The sequence below is a fragment of the Mirounga angustirostris genome, unplaced genomic scaffold (assembly GCF_029215605.1).
Source record: "Mirounga angustirostris isolate CCGP_5_RB_7025 unplaced genomic scaffold, mMirAng1.0.hap1 SCAF_7, whole genome shotgun sequence".
Classification (NCBI taxonomy): domain Eukaryota; kingdom Metazoa; phylum Chordata; class Mammalia; order Carnivora; family Phocidae; genus Mirounga; species Mirounga angustirostris.
Genome location: NW_026991715.1, coordinates 42144979 through 42169107, shown reverse-complemented (window position 1 = coordinate 42169107; position 24129 = coordinate 42144979). Strand labels below are relative to the sequence as shown.

The 24129-nt window shown below is 42.2% G+C and overlaps 1 protein-coding gene across 1 annotated transcript in view; it reads right to left on the bottom strand.

Annotated features, from left to right (window-relative positions):
- Window positions 1-24129, bottom strand: part of IL31RA (interleukin 31 receptor A) — an 85686-nt gene that overhangs the window by 7014 nt on the left and 54543 nt on the right. Inside the window, exons 7-13 of the mRNA XM_064596937.1 lie at window positions 22057-22222; window positions 14884-14963; window positions 12431-12647; window positions 5635-5817; window positions 4635-4736; window positions 3660-3806; window positions 1308-1448 (exon numbers count right to left, since the gene is read on the bottom strand). Coding sequence (XP_064453007.1) covers window positions 1308-1448; window positions 3660-3806; window positions 4635-4736; window positions 5635-5817; window positions 12431-12647; window positions 14884-14963; window positions 22057-22222 — 1036 coding nt within the window. The remainder of the gene's footprint in view (window positions 1-1307; window positions 1449-3659; window positions 3807-4634; window positions 4737-5634; window positions 5818-12430; window positions 12648-14883; window positions 14964-22056; window positions 22223-24129) is intronic.

Genomic DNA, 24129 nt, shown 5'->3' with positions numbered 1-24129 from the left:
ATCCCAGGGTCCTGGGATCGAGCCCCGCATCGGGCTCCCTGCTCCACGGGAAGCCTGCTTCTCCCTCTCCCACTCCCCCTGCTTGTGTTCCCTCTCTAGCTGTCTCCCTCTCTGTCAAATAAATAAATAAAATCTTTAAAAAAAAAAAAAGAAAATATGATTTTAAAAGATTCTACAGAACAATATCAAAAAGAACTCCAAAAAGGCAGTATTAGTCCATAAAAACAGAACATATTTTCTATATGGAAACACATGCTATATTCACATTTTCCAGAGCCATAAAGATATTTTTATTCTTTTCAAAATGTGATGAGCAAGAGGCTTTCAAGAGTACTTAAACCAGGGGTGTCTGGATGGCTCAGTGGGTTGGGCATCTTGATTTCGGCTCCGGTCTCAGGGTCATGAGGTTGAGCCCTGCATTGGGCTCCACACTGAGCTTGGAGCCTGCTTAAAATTCTCTCTCTCCTTCTCCCTCTGCCCCTCCCTACCCTCTGCTCACACACTCTCTCTCTCTAAAAAAAAAAAGAGAGAGAGAGAGAGAGAGAGTACTTAAACCAGAATATTTCTAACTTTTACTGTAAAAATTGGCAATGTCTCCTTACTTTTAATATAAATAATTCTTAAAACAGTTCTAGTATATCTTTAAAATCAAATCTCTGCCCCTCAAGGACTTGAGAAAATTAACATATTTCTGTTTCTCCCATTCCCCTTCTCTCTTTCTTCTTCATCTCTCCTCTCATTCTATCTTCTTTTCCTCTTGAATATTTCCCATAACCATCATACAACACTATATTGTATTTTATATTTTGTTATTAAATTTTTCTTGCTCTCTATTTTTTAATATAAAAACTGGTAAGTAGAACATATTGGGTACTTTTTTGCTCTAAAATCTCCACAAATGATGGAAGTAAAGTTCCTTCCTGTGGACAATGGTGCTTGTTCTACCAAGGTTTTCCCTCCAAGGCCCCACTATGTAGTAACCACTGAAACACAGAAACTGGTGACTATGAACTTGGGGACAGCTTTGCAACAGGGGCTGGTTTGTACTGAGAGTGAAGTTGGAATTAACTTGAACCCTTTTCCTCAAGATGACATGGGACTACCCATGAAGAAAGAGCAAAATGACCAGTCTTTTCAAATTCAGTTCTCAATGTGTTTGCTCTCCCTACTCTCTCCTCACTTCCTACTTCTTCCTACTTATGTACTTCTCTTTCATTAGGCTTCCCCTGCCTTTGGCAAACATCATCTCTAACTGGCCTAAGAGAAATGCCAAGAAGACTTATCCAAGACATAAAGGAAATACTCACTAACTGATAATGTCTTGAAGTTTATCTTGGTGCCGTTGGTTCCCCCAGCCCTGGTGCTGGCCATGACTTGAAGAGTATAAGAGGTCTTTCGTGTCAGGGACTCCAGGCCATACTGCAGGATGTTGGAGTTGACTGTCTTGGCTAAAGGAAAAATACAGAAGTCAAACATGATAGCCAAGCCCAAGTAAAAATTGTGCTTTAGGAAGAGTGAAATAAGAGGGACTGGGACCTGTACATCCAGGTCAGCCAATCTAATACCCCAATCCTTCTATCCATGGTCTGCTTAAAATTAGGCTATAAAGATATATCAAAGACCTAAACATAAGAGCTAACACTATAAAATTCTTAGAAGACAACATAGGGTAAATGGTGGCCCTGAACTTGGCAGTGGTTTCTTAGATATGATACCAAATACACAAGCAACAAAAGAAAACAGATTAATCTGGACTTCACCAAAATTAAAAGCTTTTGTGCATCAAAAGACATTATCCAGAGAGTGAAAAGGCAATCCACAGAAAGGGAAAAAATATTTGCAAATCATATATTTTATAAGGAACTTCTATCCAGAATATAGATATATATATAACTCTTATGACTCAATAACTGAAAGACAAACAACCCAATTTAAAAATGGGCAAAGAAATTGAGCAGACTTTCTCAGAGAAGATATACAAATGGCCAATAAGCACATGCAAAGATGCTCAACATCATTAGTTATTAAAGAAATACAAAACAAAACCACATTGAGAAACCATTTCACACCCATTAGGATAGTTATAATAATTTTTTTAACAGAAAATAAGTGTTGGTAAGAATGTGGAGAAATTGTAACTCTTATCCATTGCTGGTGGGCATGTAACATGGGGCAGCCACTATGGAAAACAGTTGGGTGGTTTCTCAAAAAGTTAAACTAGAATTATCATATGGGCCAGCAATTCCACTCCTAGGTATAGGCCCCAAAGAATTAAAAGCAGAAACTCAAAGAGTATTTGCATACCCACATTCACAGCAGCATTAATTACAGTAGCCAAAAAGTGGAAACAACCCAAATGCCCATCAACTGATGAATGGGTAAACAAAATGCAGACTGTCCATAGAATAGAATATTCTTCGGCTATAAAAAGGAATGAGATATTATTACAATCTACAAGATGGATAAACTTTGAAAACACAATGCTAAGTAAAAGAAGCCAGATAGGGCGCCTGGGTGGCTCAGTCGGTTGGGCGACTGCCTTCGGCTCAGGTCATGATCCTGGAGTCCTGGGATCGAGTCCCGCATCGGGCTCCCTGCTCGGCAGGGAGTCTGCTTCTCCCTCTGACCCTCCTCCCTCTCATGCTCTCTGTCTCTCATTCTCTCTCTCGCAAATAAATAAAATCTTAAAAAAAAAAAAAAGAAGCCAGATACAAAAAGCCTCATATTGTATGATTCCATGTATATGAGATAGCCAGAATATGTAAATCCAAAAGATGGAAAGCAATGTTGTGGTTTCTAGGGACTGTGGGAAGAAGACAATGAGAAGAGATGATTAATGGGTACAGGTTTCCTATTTGGGGTGGAAACAGGTAGAGATGATGGTCGCACAACATTACTGATCTACTCAATGCCACTAAATTGTACATTGTTCAATGTTTTAAGTGGTAAATTTTATGTTTTATGTATTTTACCGTAACAACAAAAAAAGTTAGCCTAAATAGGAATCCAAGCCTAGCCCAGAATTTAGGATGTCAGTCGATACTGTGGATTCAAGACAGAAGTATGACTTGGCAGTGGGCAATAGGAGTCAGGGTAAAGGGTCCTGCACTGAGGTAAGTGTCACCACTCTACTCTTTAATCCAGGCACACCCCATTCTGCGTTAATAATTGGAAGGTTCCCAGGAGACCCACTTGTTCACAGCCTGACCAGGACAAATTGTATCAACTCCTGTGGTTCCTCCAGGATTCTTAAGTACAGTCACTTCACTCTCATTTGACTCCAAAAAGCTCAAGAGGTAGGTGCGCCTGGGTGGCTCAGTCGTTAAGCATCTGCCTTCAGCTCAGGTCATGATCCCAGGGTCCTGGGATCGAGCCCCGCATCGGGCTCCCTGCTCCACGGGAAGCCTGCTTCTCCCTCTCCCACTCCCCCTGCTTGTGTTCCCTCTCTCACTGCGTCTCTCTCTGTCAAATAAATAAATAAAATCTTTAAAAAAAAAAAAAAGCTCAAGAGGTCAGTGCTCTTGGCCTCATTCTCAGAGAGGGTCAAAGAGGCTAAGTGACTCATGCAAGACTGTAGGGCACCAACCCCTATGGCAGGTGTATCCATAGTATCTCTCTGGGGCTTGGGGGTTTTCCAACTTGGCTACAAGCACACTTACAGAACTCCTTTCCATCTTCAGCTTGGTAAAATATGGTGTAGTTGCTGATGAAACCATTTCTCTGACTCTTGGGAATCTCCTTCCATGTGACTGTGACTGTCTTCACACCAATGTTGTCTGCCTCAGTTACAGGACCCACTGATGGAACTTTACAGGCCAGGGAGAAAAATAATAAGGACTGAATCACAGCTAAGTAGATCCTTTCCCCACAAATGTTGGGGCTGGTACTCAAAGCAAAATCGGTGTCAGAGGTGGGAGGTAGGGGCAGAGTAGGGACACAGCACACCACCTTGTTTGGGAACATAGTTTTCTGGAATCACCCATCTTGCACAGAAGAAAAACACTGGCAAAGGCCTGCAAAAAAGTACTTTCTTACAGAGCCCTCACTGTCATTTGGCATTCAGCTTTCACTCATAGCGGCAACAGCTATTACCAGATACAGCTGAAGGACATGCCCCCATGGGTTACCTTTGAGCGACAGGATATATTTTCTAATGTTGAATCTGGAAAAGGTGAACTTCCAAGTGATAAAAATGAAGTCTGAGCAATTCATTAGTACAACCCTTGATTACTGCTACACAATTAAAAATAATTTTTTTAGCATCTCCAACCTATGATTAACTCTGTAAGGTCCCTAACTTGGTCTTAAAAAAGTGTTGTTTCTGCTTACAGGGCTATTGGCACTAAGCTCCTTTGTGGGGTTGGACAAACTATTTCACCTCTCTGAGCCTTGATTTTCCATTTGTAGAATGAGGGGCTTGGACTTGAGGATCTCTAAATTCTACCCCAGCTTTGAAATCCAGTGAACCTACAACCTGACCACAATTGTGTCAAGCATATGTAGCTTACAAGCTGAAGGTGCAGCACAGCTAAGCACTAAGGCAACTGTGAATGAGCTATAGAAATTCACAGCCTTGTCTGGATGTTGGACAGGCCCCAGGGTTTCCTCGCCCCACGGGGCCTTTCCATACATACTGCCTTCTCGGACATAAGCCTGGATGGAATACGACTTGCCCACTCGGTCTCCCAACACTGGATACACAGAGATGTTATAGCACCAGAAGGGCTTTAACTCATCTGTAAAAAAGAGAGAGAGAGAGACAGAAAATAAGCCTTAAGCTCAGAGCCTGGCAAAGGAGATCTGTTAGACCGAGTTACATCTACGACTACGGAACATACTCTATTTCTCTACAGTTTCCACATCTGGAATAATAAGGAGGTTAGGTTGGATGGTCTCCAATGTCTATTCCAGTTCTAACCTTTTAAAATTAATTCTTAGAACTAAGTCTTCACTACTCTGATGAAATGACAGAGCCACCCAAGAAGGGAAAAGTAAGAGATCGGGTCCCTCCTCCATCATAGATTTTGTTACATGATTTGGAAGCACTACAGAATAAAACTTAATCCTTCTGTCAATAGCATATCAACCTGAGAACTCAAGTACCATGAATTCTAGCTCCTCTACCATGAACCCCTGCATGAGTATAATTCTTTATATGGGTGCCATTAAGTATTAAGAAATGGTTGGACGGACAGGATTGGGAGGGTGAAACCTCACTCATCTGTCTTTCAAGGAGCAGGGACTTTCTTAAAAAGAAGACTATTCTCTATATCATTCACCTGGAGAGGGGACCTAGATCTTAAACAGGGAACCAGAACTAAAAGGGTAGCCTGGGAAGGACTGATGAGAGACAAACGCTAGTGTTACCCACATGATCAAGATATCGAGGAAGGGCTCTCTGACGGTGAGGTCACCATGGTGTTTTCCACTTGGAAACAGACCAGATACCTGGTCTGATATCCATGGCTTCCTGGCCCAGCCTAAGTGGGAACCACCAAGAAATATGGCACTTCACTTTGTCAAATGCTATTCCCCCATATCTACAGCTTTGAAGTCAAAGTTAAAGATTTTAAAACCAGTGGAAATGAAACTGAATCCTATATAGAGGGAACTTGTGGGGTCCACAGTGGCTACCTTTCTGGATTGTCCAGTTCCTGGCCTGAGACACAGATTCCCAGGAAAAAGTGGAGGACTCTGAGTCCAAATCTGGGAACCATTCAACCATCCATGTGTCCACCTCTGGAGCAGAGCTTTGCCACTCCACCACCAGCTGGTCCCGAGTGAGGCAGGCCTGCATGGCCTCAATGCACTGAAATGCTAAGAGAAGGGGAAAAAAGAGAGAGAGAGAGAGAGAGAGAGAGAAAGCTGCCCAACTCATTCTCCAAATGCACCAGCCACACTGGCATCCATTCACTGCCCAAATCATAAAGAAGGTCAAAATTCAGGATCTCCCCTGCAGCCTCCGCTTATGGTGCTGTTTCCATCCTTTTTACTGTATCACTTTTCCTTGCCTCCCACTTTTGATGATTAAGTACCTTCTTAATCTTTCCTTATGTCCCCAGAATTTACCTGTTTCCGAGAAAAGATCTCACTAGAGAGTTGCTGACTCACAAGACTTACCTTCCACAGGTGCTTGTGCAAGTAAAAGGAAGCGAGTCTAAGACAAAGAATGAATCTCTAAAAGCAGAATTTCAGGTACCAGTAATTCTATGGCTGGGAGCTGGGAAATGGTGCCCCTGCAGTCATACCTGGGAGCTGGCTTCTAATTTCGACTATCCAGGCTGGCCCCACGCAACCCGGCTACGGACTGCTATCCACAAGGCAGTGAGAACTGTACCTGTACCACACCCTCCAAAGCACCTAGGTATGGACTGATATGCAGAGGACAACATTTTCTGCAGGCCTCACCAAAAAACTCATGTTTGGAAACAAGCAACAAGGATTCCTGTAATAGAAAAGTTATAAATAAAATCTTTAAAAATGGGGGGGAGGGGCACGCCTGGGTGGCTCAGTCAGCTAAGCGTCTGCCTTCAGCTCAGGTCATGATCGGGGTCCTGGGATCGAGTCCCACGTCGGACTCTCTGCTCAGCAGGGAGCCTGCTTCTCCCTCTCCCTCTGCCTGCCACTCTGCCTGCTTGTGCGCTCTCTCTCTCTCTCTCTGTCAAATAAATAAATAAAATCTTAAAAAAAAAAAAAGGAGAAGTTGAACATGTGCGTTCAAATACAATACTTAGGATTTAATTAGAATCAGAGAGCTATCTTATTAAAAATGTTCTAAGTTGGGCGCCTGGGTGGCTCAGTTGGTTAAGCGACTGCCTTCGGCTCAGGTCATGATCCTGGAGTCCCGGGATCGAGTCCCACATCGGGCTCCCCGCTCGGCAGGGAGTCTGCTTCTCCCTCTGACCCTCCCCCCTCTCATGCTCTCTCTATCTCATTCTCTCTCTCAAATAAATAAATAAAATCTTTAAAAAAAAAAAAAAAAGAAGTAGGAGTTTGGAGGGTGCCTGGTGGCTCAGTTGGTTAAGCGACTGCCTTAGGCTCAGGTCATGATCCTGGAGTCCCAGGATCGAGTCCCGCATCGGGCTCCCTGCTCGGCGGGGAGTCTGCTTCTCCCTCTGACCCTCCCCCCTCTCATGCTCTCTCTCTCTCATTCTCTCTCTCAAACAAATAAATAAAATCTTTAAAAAAAAAATGTTCTAAGTAAGAAGAGAGGAGAACAACTGGAGGCCATTGTGGCACAGAAGGAGGGCACAAAGGGGTGGGGCCCAGAAGATCACAGGGTGCCACTCTCCCCCCTCCTCCGCCCCTTACCACCCACAATATCCCTGAGGCTTCAAAACTGCAATTAGCAGAAAGTATGCTTCAATAAACACAAAAGACAGTCCTGGATACAGGCAGGAAACAGTGTCTTTCAAAAAAATCAAAAAGCCTTCTGAAGCTAGAAGCCTAGGCCAAGTGTAGGGATTTGGTGTGAGGTCTGGGAGTACTGAATCCTGCTATTTCTAGGCAACAAGCCCTAGCAAGCTGTGTGCATATTTAGGAGCCTCTGTTCTTGAAGGTCACAGTTTATGAATCTTTTTCTCAAACTGGGCCTTTATGAGACACTCCAGCCGCTAGTCCCAGAAGGAAGGCCAGGTAATTTGTCAATTTCCTGAAAGGGTCAGGAAAAGCAACTGAGGCATATAGGAAATGTGAAGCTGGAATAGGGGTGGGTGCCAGGACATCAACCCCCTGTGATCCTTAGAGCTCCTATTACCCCCACCCCCGCTCATAGCCTCTAAGCATCCTCATTTACCATTCCAGTCAGGCTAAAAGGCATTTCTAGAGCTTCTAGAATCCTCCCTAACCTCTGGTAGCAGGTAATGTTCATGCTCCCTGATCTTCTCAATTCCTTCTTACTATTTGTGTGTGTCTGTATATTTTGCTTGGTTGGAAGAACTGTGTGATGTAACTCACACTCCAGAGTCCCTTTGCAGGTCATGCTGGAACGACCCTCCCCAAGATTTTTCTTGCAAATTGTACCCATTATGGTTGAACTCTGTCCCCCCAAAAAGATATCCTCAGTACTGCAGAATGTAACCTTATCAGGAAATCAGATTGTTGTGGATGTTAGTAGTTAAGACAGTGGGTCCTTAACCCAATATGACTGATATCCTCATGAGTGGAATTTGGACACAGAAATAAAGAGACAGAGGAAGCTGGCCACATGAAGACCCAGGCAGAGACTGAAGTTATGCTGTTACAAGCCAAGGAATGCCCTGCCAACACCTTCAGTTTAGACTTCTAGCCTCCAGAACAATGGGACAGTAAATTTCTGTTGTTAGAAGCCACTCAGTCTGTGGTGCATTGTTACAGCAACCCTGGGAGGATCACACAGCACCTTTGGCCTGGCCACCTCCCCTTTCCTGGCCTTGTTTCGTTCACATCCTTTTCTGGTGTCCTCAGAGGCACTTTTGTAATAATTACTTGCACACAAATCCTGACCTGAAGACAGGAGTGAGTGTTGCTTCCTAAGCCCACACTCCTTTTCTTTACCAACACTGGCTGTCTTCAGAGCAGGTGTCAGGTTGAAAGAGTCAAACATGCTGCAGGGATGAAGGGAACAGCCCGGGCTCTGGGCCAGAGAGGAGTGGAAAAGTTTCAATTAAGCCATAAGTCAACAGTGAAAGGGCCTGGGCAGGGCTAAGGGTGCTGAAAGAGAAGTTTCCAAATCATCACACTGCTGTGTGTAAACTCACTCCTGAATCCTTCCATTGTTCAACAAGAACATCTGAACAATTTCTCCAAATACAACATACCCCCAGGTGTAGTAGAAAATCCATATTCTTCCTGGGAGAGGGGGAGAGGGGCTTTGACTGCTAACACCTTTAAGTTCTTGGGGTTTGCATGAAGGCAGTCACTGCGGGCCATCAAATACAGCCCTCAGGCACTATGGTGCCTCACCTTAGCTGTCCGAGCCTACCCTCAGCTCTGCCCCGAGTCTCAACCACCTTCTCATCCCGCACCACACAGTGGCTGGGCTCTTCTGGGCCCTGCCTCAGATCACTCTAGGGCCACCTGCTGGCTAAGGTCCTTTAAAACTCAGAGATGTTCAGGGCGGAAGGAACCTGAAGGTGCATCTATTCCAAACCCTTGTTTTAAAGATGTTAAAATGGAGGCCCACAGAGGTAAAGAACCGGTTCACTGTCAAACAGCATCAAGTCCAAGGTTCTGATATATTGTACAAGGTTGGATCATGCAGACTTGGGTTTGAATTCCACCTGAGCAACCGTGGGCAGATTCCTAAGCTTTCCTGAATCTCAGCGTCATCGTCTATGAAATGACTCTAATAGCATCTACCTTGTAGACCCTTTCAAGATTAGCATTAAATTAACCTACTTCATCTGAGCACAATGCCTGACATAGACTAATGAACAGTATATGATAATTGTACTTCTTAGTGATTGTTACATTTATAACAATTATTATTATTATAACTATTCTCTAGTTGACTCTACCTTATTAAACAAAATTCTGTAAAGCATTACTTTCTTATACGTCTAAAACAGGAGTCTTTAAACTTTCTTTTTTTCTTTTTTTTTTTTTTAAAGATTTTATTTATTTATTTGACAGAGAGAGACACAGCAAGAGAGGGAACACAAGCAGGGGGAGTAGGAGAGGGAGAAGCAGGCTCCCCGCAGAGCAGGGAGCCCGATGCGGGACTCGATCCCAGGACCCTGGGATCATGACCTGAGCTGAAGGCAGTCGCTTAACCAACTGAGCCACCCAGGCGCCCGAGTCTTTAAACTTTCTCTTTAAGAAGCCAAATAGTAAATATTTTAGGTTTTATAACACATGTGGTCTTTGTCACAACAATTCAATTCTGCCACTGTTGCACAAAAGGAGACATAAGCAAATGTAAACAAATAGGTGTGGCTGTGTTTCAATAAAACTTTATTTACAAAAACAGGTATCAGGCCAGGTTTGGTCCACAGCTGTAGCTTGCCTACATCTGGTCTGGGATTATTATAACCGATGATCATGCTGACGATTCTGACACAAAGCAAGTACCTTCAGAATTGGGAAAAATTAACAAAAAACCCTATGGGAATTTAGCATAACTTTAGTTAAAATATTATTTTATAGTATTTTTAAAGTTGATAATCCCTGCCTAATAAAAATTTAATCAATCAGAAATTTTATTAAGAATGACAATGGCGGGATGCCTGGGTGGCTCAGTCTGTTAAGCGTCCAACTCTTGGTTTTGGCTCAGGTCATGATCTCGTGGTTGTGAGATCAAGGCCCCACTGGGGTGTGCTCAGCACAGAGTCTGCTTCAGATTCTCTCTCTCTGCCCCTCCCTCCTGCACTCTCTCTCTCTCTCTCTCAAATAAATAAATAAATAAATAAATAAATAAATAAATAAATAAATAAAATCTTTTAAAAAAAAGAATGACAATATTAATAATTAGCATTAGGCAAATCATTTTAAATACACAATCTCATTTCATCCTCACAACAGCTCTGTAAAGGAGGTATTACTATAAAATAGCTCCATTTTACAAGTAGCTGAGTTTTAGAGAGGTTACATAACTTGCCCAAAGTTTCTGGTATCTAGATACCATAGTGAAAAAGCCAAGATATGAATTCAGGGCTGTTGGACTCCAAGACCCATGTTTCTATCCCCTATTCCCACTCCAGGGCCACACCAAGAAACTGGCTTTACTATGCACCAGTGCCTCTACTAACAAAGAATGTTTATTCAATGACACATGCATTTGTCAGAAACCTCATCACTAGAGGTATTGGATAGAAAGTAGGATGCCAGGAACTAAGGATGGTGGGGAATATTATTAAATACTACAGTAATGTCAACTGTAGCTCAAAACACAGATTATGTATACAATTGACCCTTGAACAACGTGGGGGTTGGGGCACCAACCCCCTGGGCAGTTGAAAATCTATGTATAACTTTTGACTCCCCCAAAACTTAACTACTAATAGCCTACTGTTGACTGGAAGCCTTACTGATAACAGAATGGATTAACACATGTTTTGTATGTTACATGTATTACGTATTGTATTTTTTTAAAACATTTTATTTATTTATTTGAGAGAGAGAGCGTGTGCACAAGCAGGGGGAGCAGCAGGCAGAGGGAGAGGGAGAAGCAGGCTCCCCACTGAGCAGGGAGCCCGATGTGGGGCTTGATCCCAGGAGTCTGGGATCATGACCTGAACTGAAGGCAGACGCTTAACTGACTGAGCCACCCAGGTGCCCCTGTGTATTGTATTTTTACAAAAAAGAATGCTAGAGAAAATAAAATGTTATTTAGAAACTCGTAATAGAAAATACATTTATACTATTGTACAGTAAAAAATTTGCATATAAGTGGACCCACCCAGTTCAAACCCATGTTGTTCAAGAATCATCTGTATATAGGAGTTCTAAAATGAGGCAAGGGAAGAAACTGGTTCAGTTTAAGGGGAAGAGGAAGAAGGGAGTATAGGCAAATAGGTCTAGAGCTGATAGTACAAAGGCCTGAACCAGTCTAGGTCTAAGTAAAGAGAAGTAAAAAATTGGAGAGTGCATTACCTAACTATGATGTGTTTCAACAAATAGTTACCGAGCACCTTTTCTATGCCAAGTGCTCTATGCCTGTTCTAGGTGTTGCAGATGGGGGGGGGGGGTAGTGGTATGAGGAAGAGGAAGAGGAGGAAAAGAAAAACGGACAAAAATCTCTGCACTCAAGGAACTTGCATCCAACTGAGGGAGAGATAGGTATTAAACAAAATAAAGGAGAAAATCTATATAATGAGAAACAGTAAGATTTATAGAGAAAAGAAAGTAGGAGAGAAGAAATCCCTTGCCTGCAATTCCTTGACTAAGAATCAAAGAAGGTATTTTATTCTCACATGCGATATAAAAGATGAGTTTGCCTGGGATCAGTAAAATGTTTAAAACTACCTAATCAAAAGCATAAGGAGCACTTTATTGACAAGTATAAACATCAGAAATTTTCTTAACTTAGGAGTCACATGGAAAAAAGAACATGGAAGAGTGAGCAAACACAGGCTGGGACTTTGTCAATACTGTGAGAGGGAAAACTCAAAAGAGAAGTTTCTGCCACTGAGGACAAACGTGGTTTATCAGATAGTTTTCTATGGCTCACTCAGACCAAAGCAAGTTCAAGCTGCTTGCAGAACTTTTAGGTGTATGACTTTGTCTCATATGACTTTACGAAGTCTCTGCTTTTCAACACAGGCTTTGTTCCAAAGGAAGTGTATTTCAAGGGGCTCATTAATTACCACAAGATTTTGGTCTCCTCACCATAACCTAAAAAGCTCCCACTTCATTTTCATTTTGACTTGAGAGAAAGAGCAATCCTTGAGGGGACTTCCTGGCCAACTCGTTGGGACCAGGCATCTAAGTAAGAAGTTTACACTCTACTTACACTTTTCATCAATAGCTGGAATCCTCAGGGTGGCCACCGGAGATTCCCCAAGAGAATTATAAGAAATCACATACACCCAGTGGGTCTTGCCTCCCAGATACAGTTCATGCGTCTGGTTAGTGGTGTTCACTGTTTCTGTGAGATTAGTGTTGTTTTCTGGAAAGTACCATATGTTGTAGCCAAGGGCCTTCTCCAGGACCGGAGCTCCGCTTGCCTTCTGAACCCAAAGGAAACAAAATGTATTGCCAGAAACACGAAAAGATCGGCACTGAGATGGTAATAAATATTTGGTGAGCATGAGGGATGAGGGGTAATGTTAATTATTAGGTGCTAAACTACAATTAGGTCATCACCCTTCTGGGATGAGTAACACACCCCGTGTTGTGTTATTAATCCTTCAAGGGCCAAAAGAGATTTGATAAATGGTCCCTTGGTATCAACCCTTAACAGAAGTCTAATTTCATGAGGCTTCACTAGGAGAAGGTGCAAGCCAATGTAAGCAAGTCATTTTGATGCTTATCTTTCTTGCCCTCCCACATGCACAGGACAGTATAAGCTAAAAATGGGAGGCATTCACTCCAAGAATCCCAATTCTGTTCTAGCCCTGGAAGCTTCTCTGGAAGTTTCCAAGGGTTGGAAAGTACCTGTGCAGTTACATAAAAAGCAGCATGCCTCCTTCGAGAAAGGAGCGAGCTTCCCTGGACCAGCCATACCAGATAGCCCAGCTAAGAGGCCTAAAACATTCACGGTTGCCCTACCAGTCCTAAACCTGTGGTGAGAAGCCTAAGGTGACCCCAGGGATTCCAAGCCAAACTCTTCTTTTCAGCCTCGAACCTGAACCTACTAATCATATGTTTTTGCCTAGGGATCACCTTGCTGAGTATTTCCCAGGAATTATAGGGCTTTCCAGTTGTTCACTTTGTGTTACTGACAGCACACACGGATGGAGTAAAGTGACTGAATGTAAGGTCAGACAGGACTTTAGAAGTCACTTTGTCCCACTGCCTTTCCAGTTCAGGAATGGACAGAAACTTCCTAATGACTGGGAGGTTTTTACTTCTTAAGACGATGCATTCTCTTTTGTAAACAACAGCTTTATTGAGATGTAATTCAGATACCATAAAATTCATTACTTTAAGGTATACAGTTAAGGGTTTTTTTTAGTGTATTCGCAGAGCTGTGCAATCATTACCACCATTCAGTTTTAGTCCAATCTCTTTAACCAACTTTAATTCTTAGACACCTCTCCTACTGAGGCAAAATAAGGACCAGTCCCTGGATGAGGAGGAGAAGGAGGAGGGCATTCAAGTCCATTTCACCAACTTCACATGTTAGCCTACTTGACCCAATACTCTGTGGCTGACCACATGTGGATATGCGCCATTGTTTGCTTTCCTTCCCCAAAAATATGTTGACTGAGTGATTTGTTTCCACACTTAATCAGTGAGAAAGAAACCACAACATCTGGGATTCACACAATCTTGATTTTCAAAGGTTTCCCAGTGCGCCTGGTTGAGCCCTCCCTGGCCCGCTGCCCCTACAACCTGAGGGTGCCCCATAGCCCCAGGGCGTGAAGGGAGTGGGGAGAGGCAGAGGACATAATTGGGATTAGAATATCATTTGGTAAAGCAGGTGATTTCTCCATTTTCAGAAGGATTTTAAACTTGCCTGGACTTTAGCAAGTATGAAATAATATGATGACTGTTTCCTGAACACTCTGGACACCACTACAGAGTTCTGACATCTCACTGCTCTCCTCCCCCTCTTCTCCCCTCCTCAACTCCCCCATCTTTTCTCTCCTGGTTCCTGGCTGGGTTTTTTCCCCTCATATTTGCCCTTTTCCTTTCCTATTTATTCCCTCTACCCCTCCTTTTCTGTTCTTTGTCCAACCTTCTCTTCTTTTCTCCTCTCTGCATGATGCCCCCACCTTCTCCTTTATTCCTCAACCCCAGGCCTCCATCCTAGAAAGTACCATTTGGCCCCTGTTCTGTCCTTGTACCCCACTATACCAGTACTCAAAGGGACACATGTGCAGTATATGTCTTCAATGACCTGAGGACACATTAGTGAGCTGACCCCAAGTCAGTGCTCTTCTCCCATGTCAGCTTGGGTGCTATACAATATTACACTGCCTTCTAATGCAGACAGCCAGGGGGTTTTCCCCAGAAGGTCAAGGTGCCCCCTGCATGTGCACTTTGTACCTTAAATGTTAATGTTTCAGAACAAAGAAGAGAGGGGGCAGCATCTGAAGGCACATTTAGGCCAACTATAAGATGACCTATGAGGTTTTGTGAACTGAGAAACCACAGTGAGATTTGGGGCATTATAAAGCCTCCAGGGAAGGAAATTCAGGAGGTAAAAGTTCAAGAATTACAGTTCTTGGAGGTGTAAAAGACCAAGAGTTTTAAACAGAAAAACAAAAATCAACAACAAAAAAACTGTAAGAAGGTCACCTTCCACATCAACTGCACTGGCCTTCTTCCATCAACCTTGGCTGGTCTCAGGACTCTCCACAGATCCAGGCCATAGGGAGCTGTAGGGAAACAAGAGTGAGGTGCTCAACATAAGACAGAAGGGAGCTGAAACAGAATACAGTGAAATTAGCTGGGCTGCCTATTAGTAATGCAGTTGGGAAGGGTTTGCTGGAGGGAGTCAGGAGGAGTAAAGTGGTTGGTGGAGGGATGGCAGCATTGCAACAACCCACAATGTCTTCATTTTGTAGCCAAAGATTGGCATCAACCAAAGTAAAAAATAAAACTGCTCTTGGATCTGATGACTTAATATAAGGTAAAAAAAAAAAAAGTACAATAAGTAGTACTGTAATATAATTTATCACTGAAATCTGGATTGAAAGGTAACATCTCATGTCCTGTAAGATATAACATCTATATACATTAAAGCTGGGGATGACACAGAAACTGATAAGGAGATAGATACATAAATAGAGATATATTATTATATTATATACACACTTTCAGGGTGCGAAAGAGAGAAAGAAAGAGGGAGGGAGAAAGAGAGACCAAGATCTACTCCCAAAAATGTTAAGATGTTATAAAATATAAGAAAGAATTAAAGAAGAAAGGAGCAGAGAAATAATCTTTACTAGGTCATTTCCTGAGCTTTAAATTCAGTGCTGATCTTTGTGGCAGAAAAAGCAAAAAAGGATCATATTGAATTGCACGTTTCTCATAGCCTGACAAAACACAACCATATGAAGGAGCAAGTATTCTCTGGCTAGGGGAATGAATTAATAAATGGAATTTATCATGGGGATCCTCTTAAAAAGACAATGGGAAACACAAAGTCCAGTGTCTGCAATCACAGTTGAGCAAACGTACAGAAATATGACATATGTATGTTTTTCATATTTGTGTCCTACAAAATGCAAGGGCATAAGGTTATACCTGATTTACACATTTCTCCACTGAATAACATCAATCCAAGACAATACGGTTCAAGTGTGCTAGCTTCTGATGATCTAACCAGACAGGGATAATTTCAAAATTCTGAGTTTCTGATTTAAGAATGACCTATGCACGTTAGCCATGAGAAGAAAGCAGAGAATTCTAAAGAACTCTCCAGAAGGCTAGTGGCCTATAATTTGGAGAAGGAAGGAAATGTCTCTAACTGAAGATGCAGTTAATGAACTCTGAGTTTTTTCTTGAGGAAACCACATGGCTGAAGATAATGTAAGTAGATCTGCAGAGAATGGGGTCAACCACTCAGGCCAAGATCTAAACTATTTTAGTACTGACATAGACTGTTTTCAAGTATCTGAAATCACACTTGGGGTGACTGGGTGTCTTAGGGCAAAATGAACCAAAGGGCAATTAAGTCAGTAACCTGTTTTGTCATCAATGGAGAGTCACATTTCTACAACTACTCTTGCAGAAGCTGAAACGGGTAAAACAGTCTAACTGGTAGGTCCCGATCTTGGTGAGATCTAGTGTAATTCTATATAAGTTGCATATCAGGAAATTGGAACTATTTAGATTTTAAACATGACTTCATTTGTACTCCAGTAAGATATTGTCTTACTGTCTTACAAGCTCTGTCAGAAGTTATCTGATTTCCCAAAGAAATCAATATTCTTCAATATCAATGTCTTCAAATCGATTCTTCAATAAAAAATCAGAAGACAGGCAGCCTGTACTCAACTTTCTCAGACAGGGAACAAGAGACTGGTTTCAACCTGTCTACAAGCCAATGAGATGTGAACACAGACAGAGTTCCTCCAGGCAGATAGCTTTAGCACAAGGCTCCATGTGGTCGCTTCAAAGGCGACCCACGGAATTGGAAGGACTCTCACTCCATCTCTCACTTGCAGAGTCTCTCCATTCCCATTATGTTCAGTCAGATTCAGAGATAATAGCACTGAGAGTAAGAAAGAAAAAATCTAAAGGCAAAGTGTGTTTATAATCCAGCCCCGAATATTCATCTGAAGGACAGAGGCAAAATAAACTGATTATTAGATAATCAGTCATTGCAGGGACTTGGTTAGAAATATGAGCGAAATTCTCCTTAGATTTTTCCCACAGGCGGGCATTTAGTTGTAGTAGATGGTGATGGTAAATGAATTTAATCAGGTATTTTCTCCTTTCACTGAGACCACTATTTCCTGCAGATAAAGGCCAAAAAGGAACCATCTTCCCCCTATCGAATTCCCACAGATGCAGCTTTTAGTAAAGCCATTACCTGAGTCACCTGTAAATCTACAATGAACAGCAATTGTCCATTAACCACGAGCTAGTAATGGCTTTGCCGTATAGTCAAAGTTAGAAAAGTACTAATTCTGTATTTGTAAAAGAGCAAAATTAAATTTTTCCAAATCCATCAAAACATCTACATATTCAAAGGCATCAATTCTTTGGACGCATTAGCAACAATCTCGTGCTATCTTGCTTCCGTTGCAATCTGGGAATGTCCACAAGTACCACCAGTCAGACATGTCAGACAACCTGGTGCCCTTGCTGACGGTCAATAATAAGAATAGTGAACTTATAGCCAAGGGTCACTATACTAAGCATTCTACCTGATGCACCTCATTGAATCTCCACACCCTTATAATTAGGTAGAGTAGTACTGTCATCACCATTTCTGAAACAGAGAAGCATGTTTGAGTGCTACAAGCTTTCAGGTGACAAAGCCAGGATCAGAATATAATTACATCTGCATCAGGTAGTAGCTACTTACATGTTTAAATGTGGGTAAATAGCCCCAATAGTCAATCTATCGAAATCCAAATAAAAGTAAGTAATGTTTCACATTTGACTTAGAAAATTTCAAACAATTAGAAATGGTTTGAGGCGGTGTGTATTAAACAACTGGCATTTCATTGTGAAATAGGGAAACAAATTATTTATGAATTGGAAAACGGGACATTAGGATTTGCTGGGAGCCAGGGGGTGCGTCTTCATCGATTTTCTGTGGGATCCTGATAAAATGAAGAGAAACAAAAGCAAAAGCTCTACAGTGGTGACTTTGATAAATAAGTGGTTTGATTTAACCAGCCACAGGCCCAGACAACACCAGCATTTAGGGCTCTGCTAACGAATCCCAGCCCAACTAGCCAAAATAACAAATTAGCCGAAACGGTAAATCTTGTTTCTGGCAGCAAAACAAGGGGATGAAACTGAAACTGAAACTGACATGAGAGAGCAGCTGGGCTGTCATGAGCTAACGGAAGACATAGAGCCACTGTGGCACCGGGAGGTCACTGGAGGGAAGACTGCCAGCTACAGGGCAGGGAAGGGCCATGCAAAACAGGGTTATACCTGAAGTAGAACTTGATCTCCCAGACCACCTGCTAAAAGGTATAGCAAAGACAGAGGACACTTCACCAAACAACACTGCATGCATTGCATTCTAATCTTTTCAAAGGGAGGGCTCAGTTAAGACAGACAACAACCAACTACTCCTACAGATTATAAACAATGGGCCATTTTTTTGCTGTGTAATTTATGTGCTGTTTAGTATTTGTAAACTATTATATTTGTATTCATTTGACACTTTGAGGTGATGTCTGTAGAATGTAAATGTGTTCCCAAATAGTGTATGTAATTTTAATCAAAAGTTACATGGGATCCACAAACTGACTAGTTTTGTTTTAATCATGTCTGTATTTCTTTCTTTTTTTTTTTTTTTTAAGATTTTATTTATTTATTTGACAGAGAGAGACACAGCGAGAGAGGGAATACAAGCAGGTGGAATGGGAGAGGGAGAAGCAGGCTTCCCGTGGAGCAGGGAGCCCGATGCGGGGCTCGATCCCAGGACCCTCGGATCATGACCTGAGCTGAAGGCAGACGCTTAACGACTGAGCCACCCAGGTGCCCCTCATGTCTGTATTTCTATTGATGTAAAATTTATATAGCCCTTACCATTTGTAAGGTACTGTTGTTCTAAGTACTTAAAGACGTAAAGATTTGGGGTTTTCTATGACTTTTTCTTGGACTGCTAGAGCCTGACATAGAAAACTAGATGCCTGAATGGCATAGATGAATGGAATCTAAGGGTAAGAAGGGCCTTCAGAATCCAAATCAAAACCTCAATGAGATACCACCTCACACCAGTCAGAATGCTAAAATTAACAAGTCAGGAAACGACAGATGTTGGCAGGGATGCGGAGAAAGGGGAACCTTCCTACACCGCTGGTGGGAATGCAAGCTGGTGCAACCACTCCGGAAAACAGTATGGAGGTTCCTCAAAAAGTTGAAAATAGAGCTACCAAACGATCCAGCAATTGCACTACTGGGTATTTACCCCAAAGATACAAATGTAGGGATCTGAAAGGGTACGTGCACCCCAATGTTTATAGTAGCAATGTCCACAATAGCCAAACTGTGGAAAGAGCCAAGATGTCCAACGACAGATGAATGGATAAAGAAGAGGTGGTATATATATACAATGGAATATTATGCAGCCATCAAAAGGAATGAGATCTTGCCATTTGCAACGATGTGGATGGAACTGGAGGGTATCATGCTGAGCGAAGTAAGTCAAACAGAGAAAGACATGTATCATATGACCTCACTGATATGAGGAATTCTTACTCTCAGGAAACAAACTGAGGGTTGCTGGAGTGGGGGGTGGGGTGGGAGGGATGGGGTGGCTGGGTGATAGACACTGGGGAGGGTATGTGCTATGGTGAGTGCTGTGAATTGTGCAAGACTGTTGAATCACAGATCTGTACCTCTGAAACAAATAATGCAATATATGTTAAGAAAAAAAAAGAAGAAGAAGGTAGCAGGAGGGGAAGAATGAAGCAGGGGAAATCGGAGGGGGAGACAAACCATGAGAGATGATGGACTCTGAAAAACAAACTGAGGGTTCTAGAGGGGAGCGGGGTGGGGGGATGGGTTAGCCTGGTGATGTGTATTTAGGAGGGCACGTTCTGCATGGAGCACTGGGTGTTATGCACAAACAATGAATCATGGAACACTACATCAAAAACTAATGATGTAATGTATGGTGATTAACATAACAATAAAAAAATTTTTTAAAATTTAAAAAAGAAGGGCCTTCAGAAATTATCTAGCCTGTGGTGCCTGGGTGGCTCAGTCAGTTAATCTTCTGCCTTCGGCTCAGGTCATGATCTCATGATCCTGGGATTGAGCCCCATGTCAGGCTCTCTGCTCAGCGGGGAGTCTGCTCCTCCTTTCACTCTCCCTTTGTGTTCGTTCTATCTCTACATCTCTCTCAAATAAATAAAATTTTTAAAAAAGGAAGTCATCTAGCCCAATTTCCCAAGTGCTGCATGAACCCCTGTTGTGTAACCACATCCACCAATGGGTAGTTTAGACTGAACTAACACGAACATCTCCAGTGGGGGCTACAAAATTCAGAAGACACTGGATTATTTCCAGACATCTGTCCATATGGGCAAATGTGCTGAACACCTGTTAGTACCAACTTGGTCTCATAGGAAACTCAAGCAAGATCCAGAGGAATAAATTATTGTCATATGGACTAGGGAGCACAGAAATTGACTGCAAATGTTACCTGAGACCTGTGTGGTACTTGGCTATAAGACTGAATAAGACTTACAAGAATATGACTGAAATTATGGCTGGGTGTGCGGCTGGGGAAAATTCAGTGTCTAGAACCCACATGTCTTACAAACAAATGAGAGTAAAGCCTCAGAAGGTTAGTAGGATCAGCATTTTGCATTTCTTCTCCTTATTTCAGAAGATGTGTGGACATACCAAGTATTCAACTACTCATTCATTCATTCATTCATTCATGGTGTTAGGCTGAAAAATGTACCCCAAAGATCTAAGTCCTAATCCCTGCCATTTGCAAGGTTACCTTATATGGCCAAAGGGATTTTGCAGATGTGATTAAGTTAGGATCTTGAGTTGGGGAGATTATCCTGGATTGTCTGCGTGGGCCCTAAATGTTTTCACAAGGTCATTGTAAGAGTGAGGCAAAGAGATTTGACACAGAAGAAAAGAAAAAGGTAATGTGATGATGGAAGCAGAGATCAGAGTAATATGTTTAGTTGATGAGGGAAGGGGCCACAACCCAAGGAATACAGGCAACCACTAGAAGCTGGAAACAGCAAGAAAACATATTCTACCCTCAGAGTCTCCAAAAGGTAAACAACCCTGCTAACACCTTGACTTTAGTCCAGTGAACCTGATTTTGGACTTCTGACTTCCAGAACTGTTAGAGAAAAAAAATGTGTTGTTTTAAGTCATTAAATTTGTGATAACTTATTACAGTGGCCATAGGAAACTGATACATTCATCAAACATTTATTACTACTGAGGGACAGGCACTGGGCAAGACTCTTGATTTACAAAGAACGGTAACACATGCTGAGTGACCCTGAGCAATTGGCTAATACGTCTGAAACTCAGGTCCTTCACCTCCAAGTGGGGGTGATTCCAGATACTTTATAGGGCTCCTAGAAGGTTTAATAAAAATAATAGAAAGCCTGGCATTTATTGAATGTTTATTGTGAGCTAAATACATTATGTCATTGAATTTTTAAAATAACACTAAGAAGTAGGTACTACTTTTAACTCAGTTTTATAAATTATATTCCATTATGGAAAAGGGGAGTAAATAGTGAGAAAACTAAGGCTTAGAGATTAGGTGTCTAGCCCAAAGTCACTCCACAGCCAGGCTGGGATTTCAGCCAAGCCCACGGAGTTAAAGTACTGCTCTGAATGACCATACCTGACTCACAACAAGCATTCACTCATCGTACAATCCCTTTCTCTTTCTTTCCCTCACTGTCATTAAGAATCTGACTTTTTTTTCCTCATTAATTATACCTTTATTTACCTTTTAGTGGTAGCTCCAGGTTTTACAATATATAACTTTATCATAGGATACTTTTAAATAATATTACACTGCTCATGTATGTATAAGAAGTTTCTAAGAGTATTAAAGATGTGATCATTTGCCTTTGGGGCAAAAAGATGCTAACTAAGGCCATCTGAGGAGGGCTGGCTTACCATGTGGGCTCAGGTGGGCACAGTGAGTGCCCTGTGGAGAGGGAACATACAGACTGCGAGAGTCGATGATTCCCAAGTACAGAACTTGACAAAACCCAAAAAGGCCAGGCCCAGGCCACCCGAAACCAGACCAGGCAGAAAAGGATTTGCAAGGGACCAGCTTGCCTTCTTCCTCAGTTGTTCCCACTTTCTCTTGGCTCCAACCACTCCAGAATATGGACTCCGCAGGGGCACATCGCAGAGCTACAACATACTCTGTAAAAGCCTGCAGCCCTGTGAGATTGTAGGTCTCATCTCTATCGATATCTTCTTTGGTGAAGTTGACTTCCATCTAAAAGACAGAGAGGACCCTGAGCTGGATAGGAGAACCCCTGTTATCTTTCCATTTTTCTTCTCCACTACCCAACCATTTCAGAACTAGAAGCACTGTACCTAAAGTTTTAAAAAATATAATTTTCATAAATAAACATCCATGCATGCCTGGGGATCATTTGTGCCTAAGCAGATGTGAGTCACCCCATGAACCACCACCCTCCCCATTTCCTGTCTCTAAGCTTGGAAGGCAGAGATTCCTGCCTCTGGGCTGGACATGAGTGAGTAGTCTTGTTGTTCTGGAAAATACAAGGTGGAGTCCCGGGACCCAGGCAACCCAGGCCTCAGTTCAAACACAGCAGGTGACTCCAACACCTAGGTATAAGGCCTCACAGAACAATAGGCAACAGAAACTTTAGTGGCATCACGTTCAACCTCAGGTCATGGACAAGACCTCAAAATTTAAGTGACCATGAACTACCTTAGTAGTTCCTTGTTAGGAGCAGAACTGGGATCAGAACACAGATTTCCTCCCTCCTAGACACTTTCCCTTTACCCAAACTTCCACTGCAAATTATTGGTCTTTGGGTGACCAGTAGGGCTGCTAAGGATCTCAGCAGCCTGGATGCATGAATTCATTTTGACATTCTCTTGGGGCATGGAGGGGGAGAGGTAAATAAATCACTTCTCCTTTCTAGACCTCAGTATCCTCACTAATAAAATGAGCACATTGCTTTATATAATCCCTAAAGTCCCTTCTGGATCCAACTTTCCAAGAGAAACTAAAAATTCAGATACTTGTTTTTGAGCATGATCACGGTTGCTGCAATAAGAACTTTTAGCTGTTGGTTTATATAAACTCATATCGAGTTGATTAATAAACTGCGCTAATGGGCATATCTATTTTGTGATTATGCCCACTAGTCCCATAAAACCTTGTGAGAGAAGGAAGTCCTGACATTTCCCATATGTATATAACAGCTATGAAAATAAGTACATAATTATAGGTATTGGGCCTAAAGGAAATTGGGCAAAATGACAATGTTTATGTGTGGCAAAAAGCTGAACATTCCAGCTGCAGATGGACACTGCTGAACTCCCTGCCTAGTAACATGGTGCTGGGAAAAAAGATATAGGAGCCAGAGGTGAGGAGAGTTCCACTGTTGAATCCAAAGTTCCCTGAGCTCCCTCCTCCAATCACCCGTGGAAATGTTGCAACGGCAGACCACGGTCACTGGGACAATCCATCATCTCTGGGAGAGTAGCCTCCCCAACTTAAGCCTAGTTATGGGGCCCAGGTGAAACCAGATTAAGACCTTTAGAAGAAAGCCAACCCACATGGTGATTTCCATACATGAATCAAAATGAAAACTATATTAATCTACAAAATAAATGCAAAGAAGTCTAATAAAGTTCTATTTTCCTTTTATGCTCTTTTAAATATACAATATTCTTTTAAAACAATCTTTCAAAGTTCTCTTCCTGCATTACTAGTATCCTCAAGCGTATGCTTGGCCTGTGTGTTGGGGCTCCTCGCATTCATGCTCATAAAGCTCTGTCTAATGTAACTATGCTAGCATGTTCTGTTCAGCCCTACCCCCAAAGCAAAAAAAAAAAAAAAAAAAAAAAATCTGCTCAGTCTTTCAAACAGTGTGCCTGTCTGAAAGGCTTCTTTTAGTTTGGCTTTTTTTCCGGGCATGTGCCTTTGGCCCTCACAAGGTCCAGGACAAACTGATCCTCCCTATACAGGCTTAACTAAAACTTCCCCAGGTCAACACAGACAAAGGACTCCTAACAAAACACTAATTAACTTCATCAGGTTTGTTTCTAACAATCTATACTTTGTGCCAAATCCTAGTTCGCCCAAAGTGTTTATGTTCTAAGAGATGAGTCAAAAGTGTTGGTACAAAGCCTAAGCCTAAATCA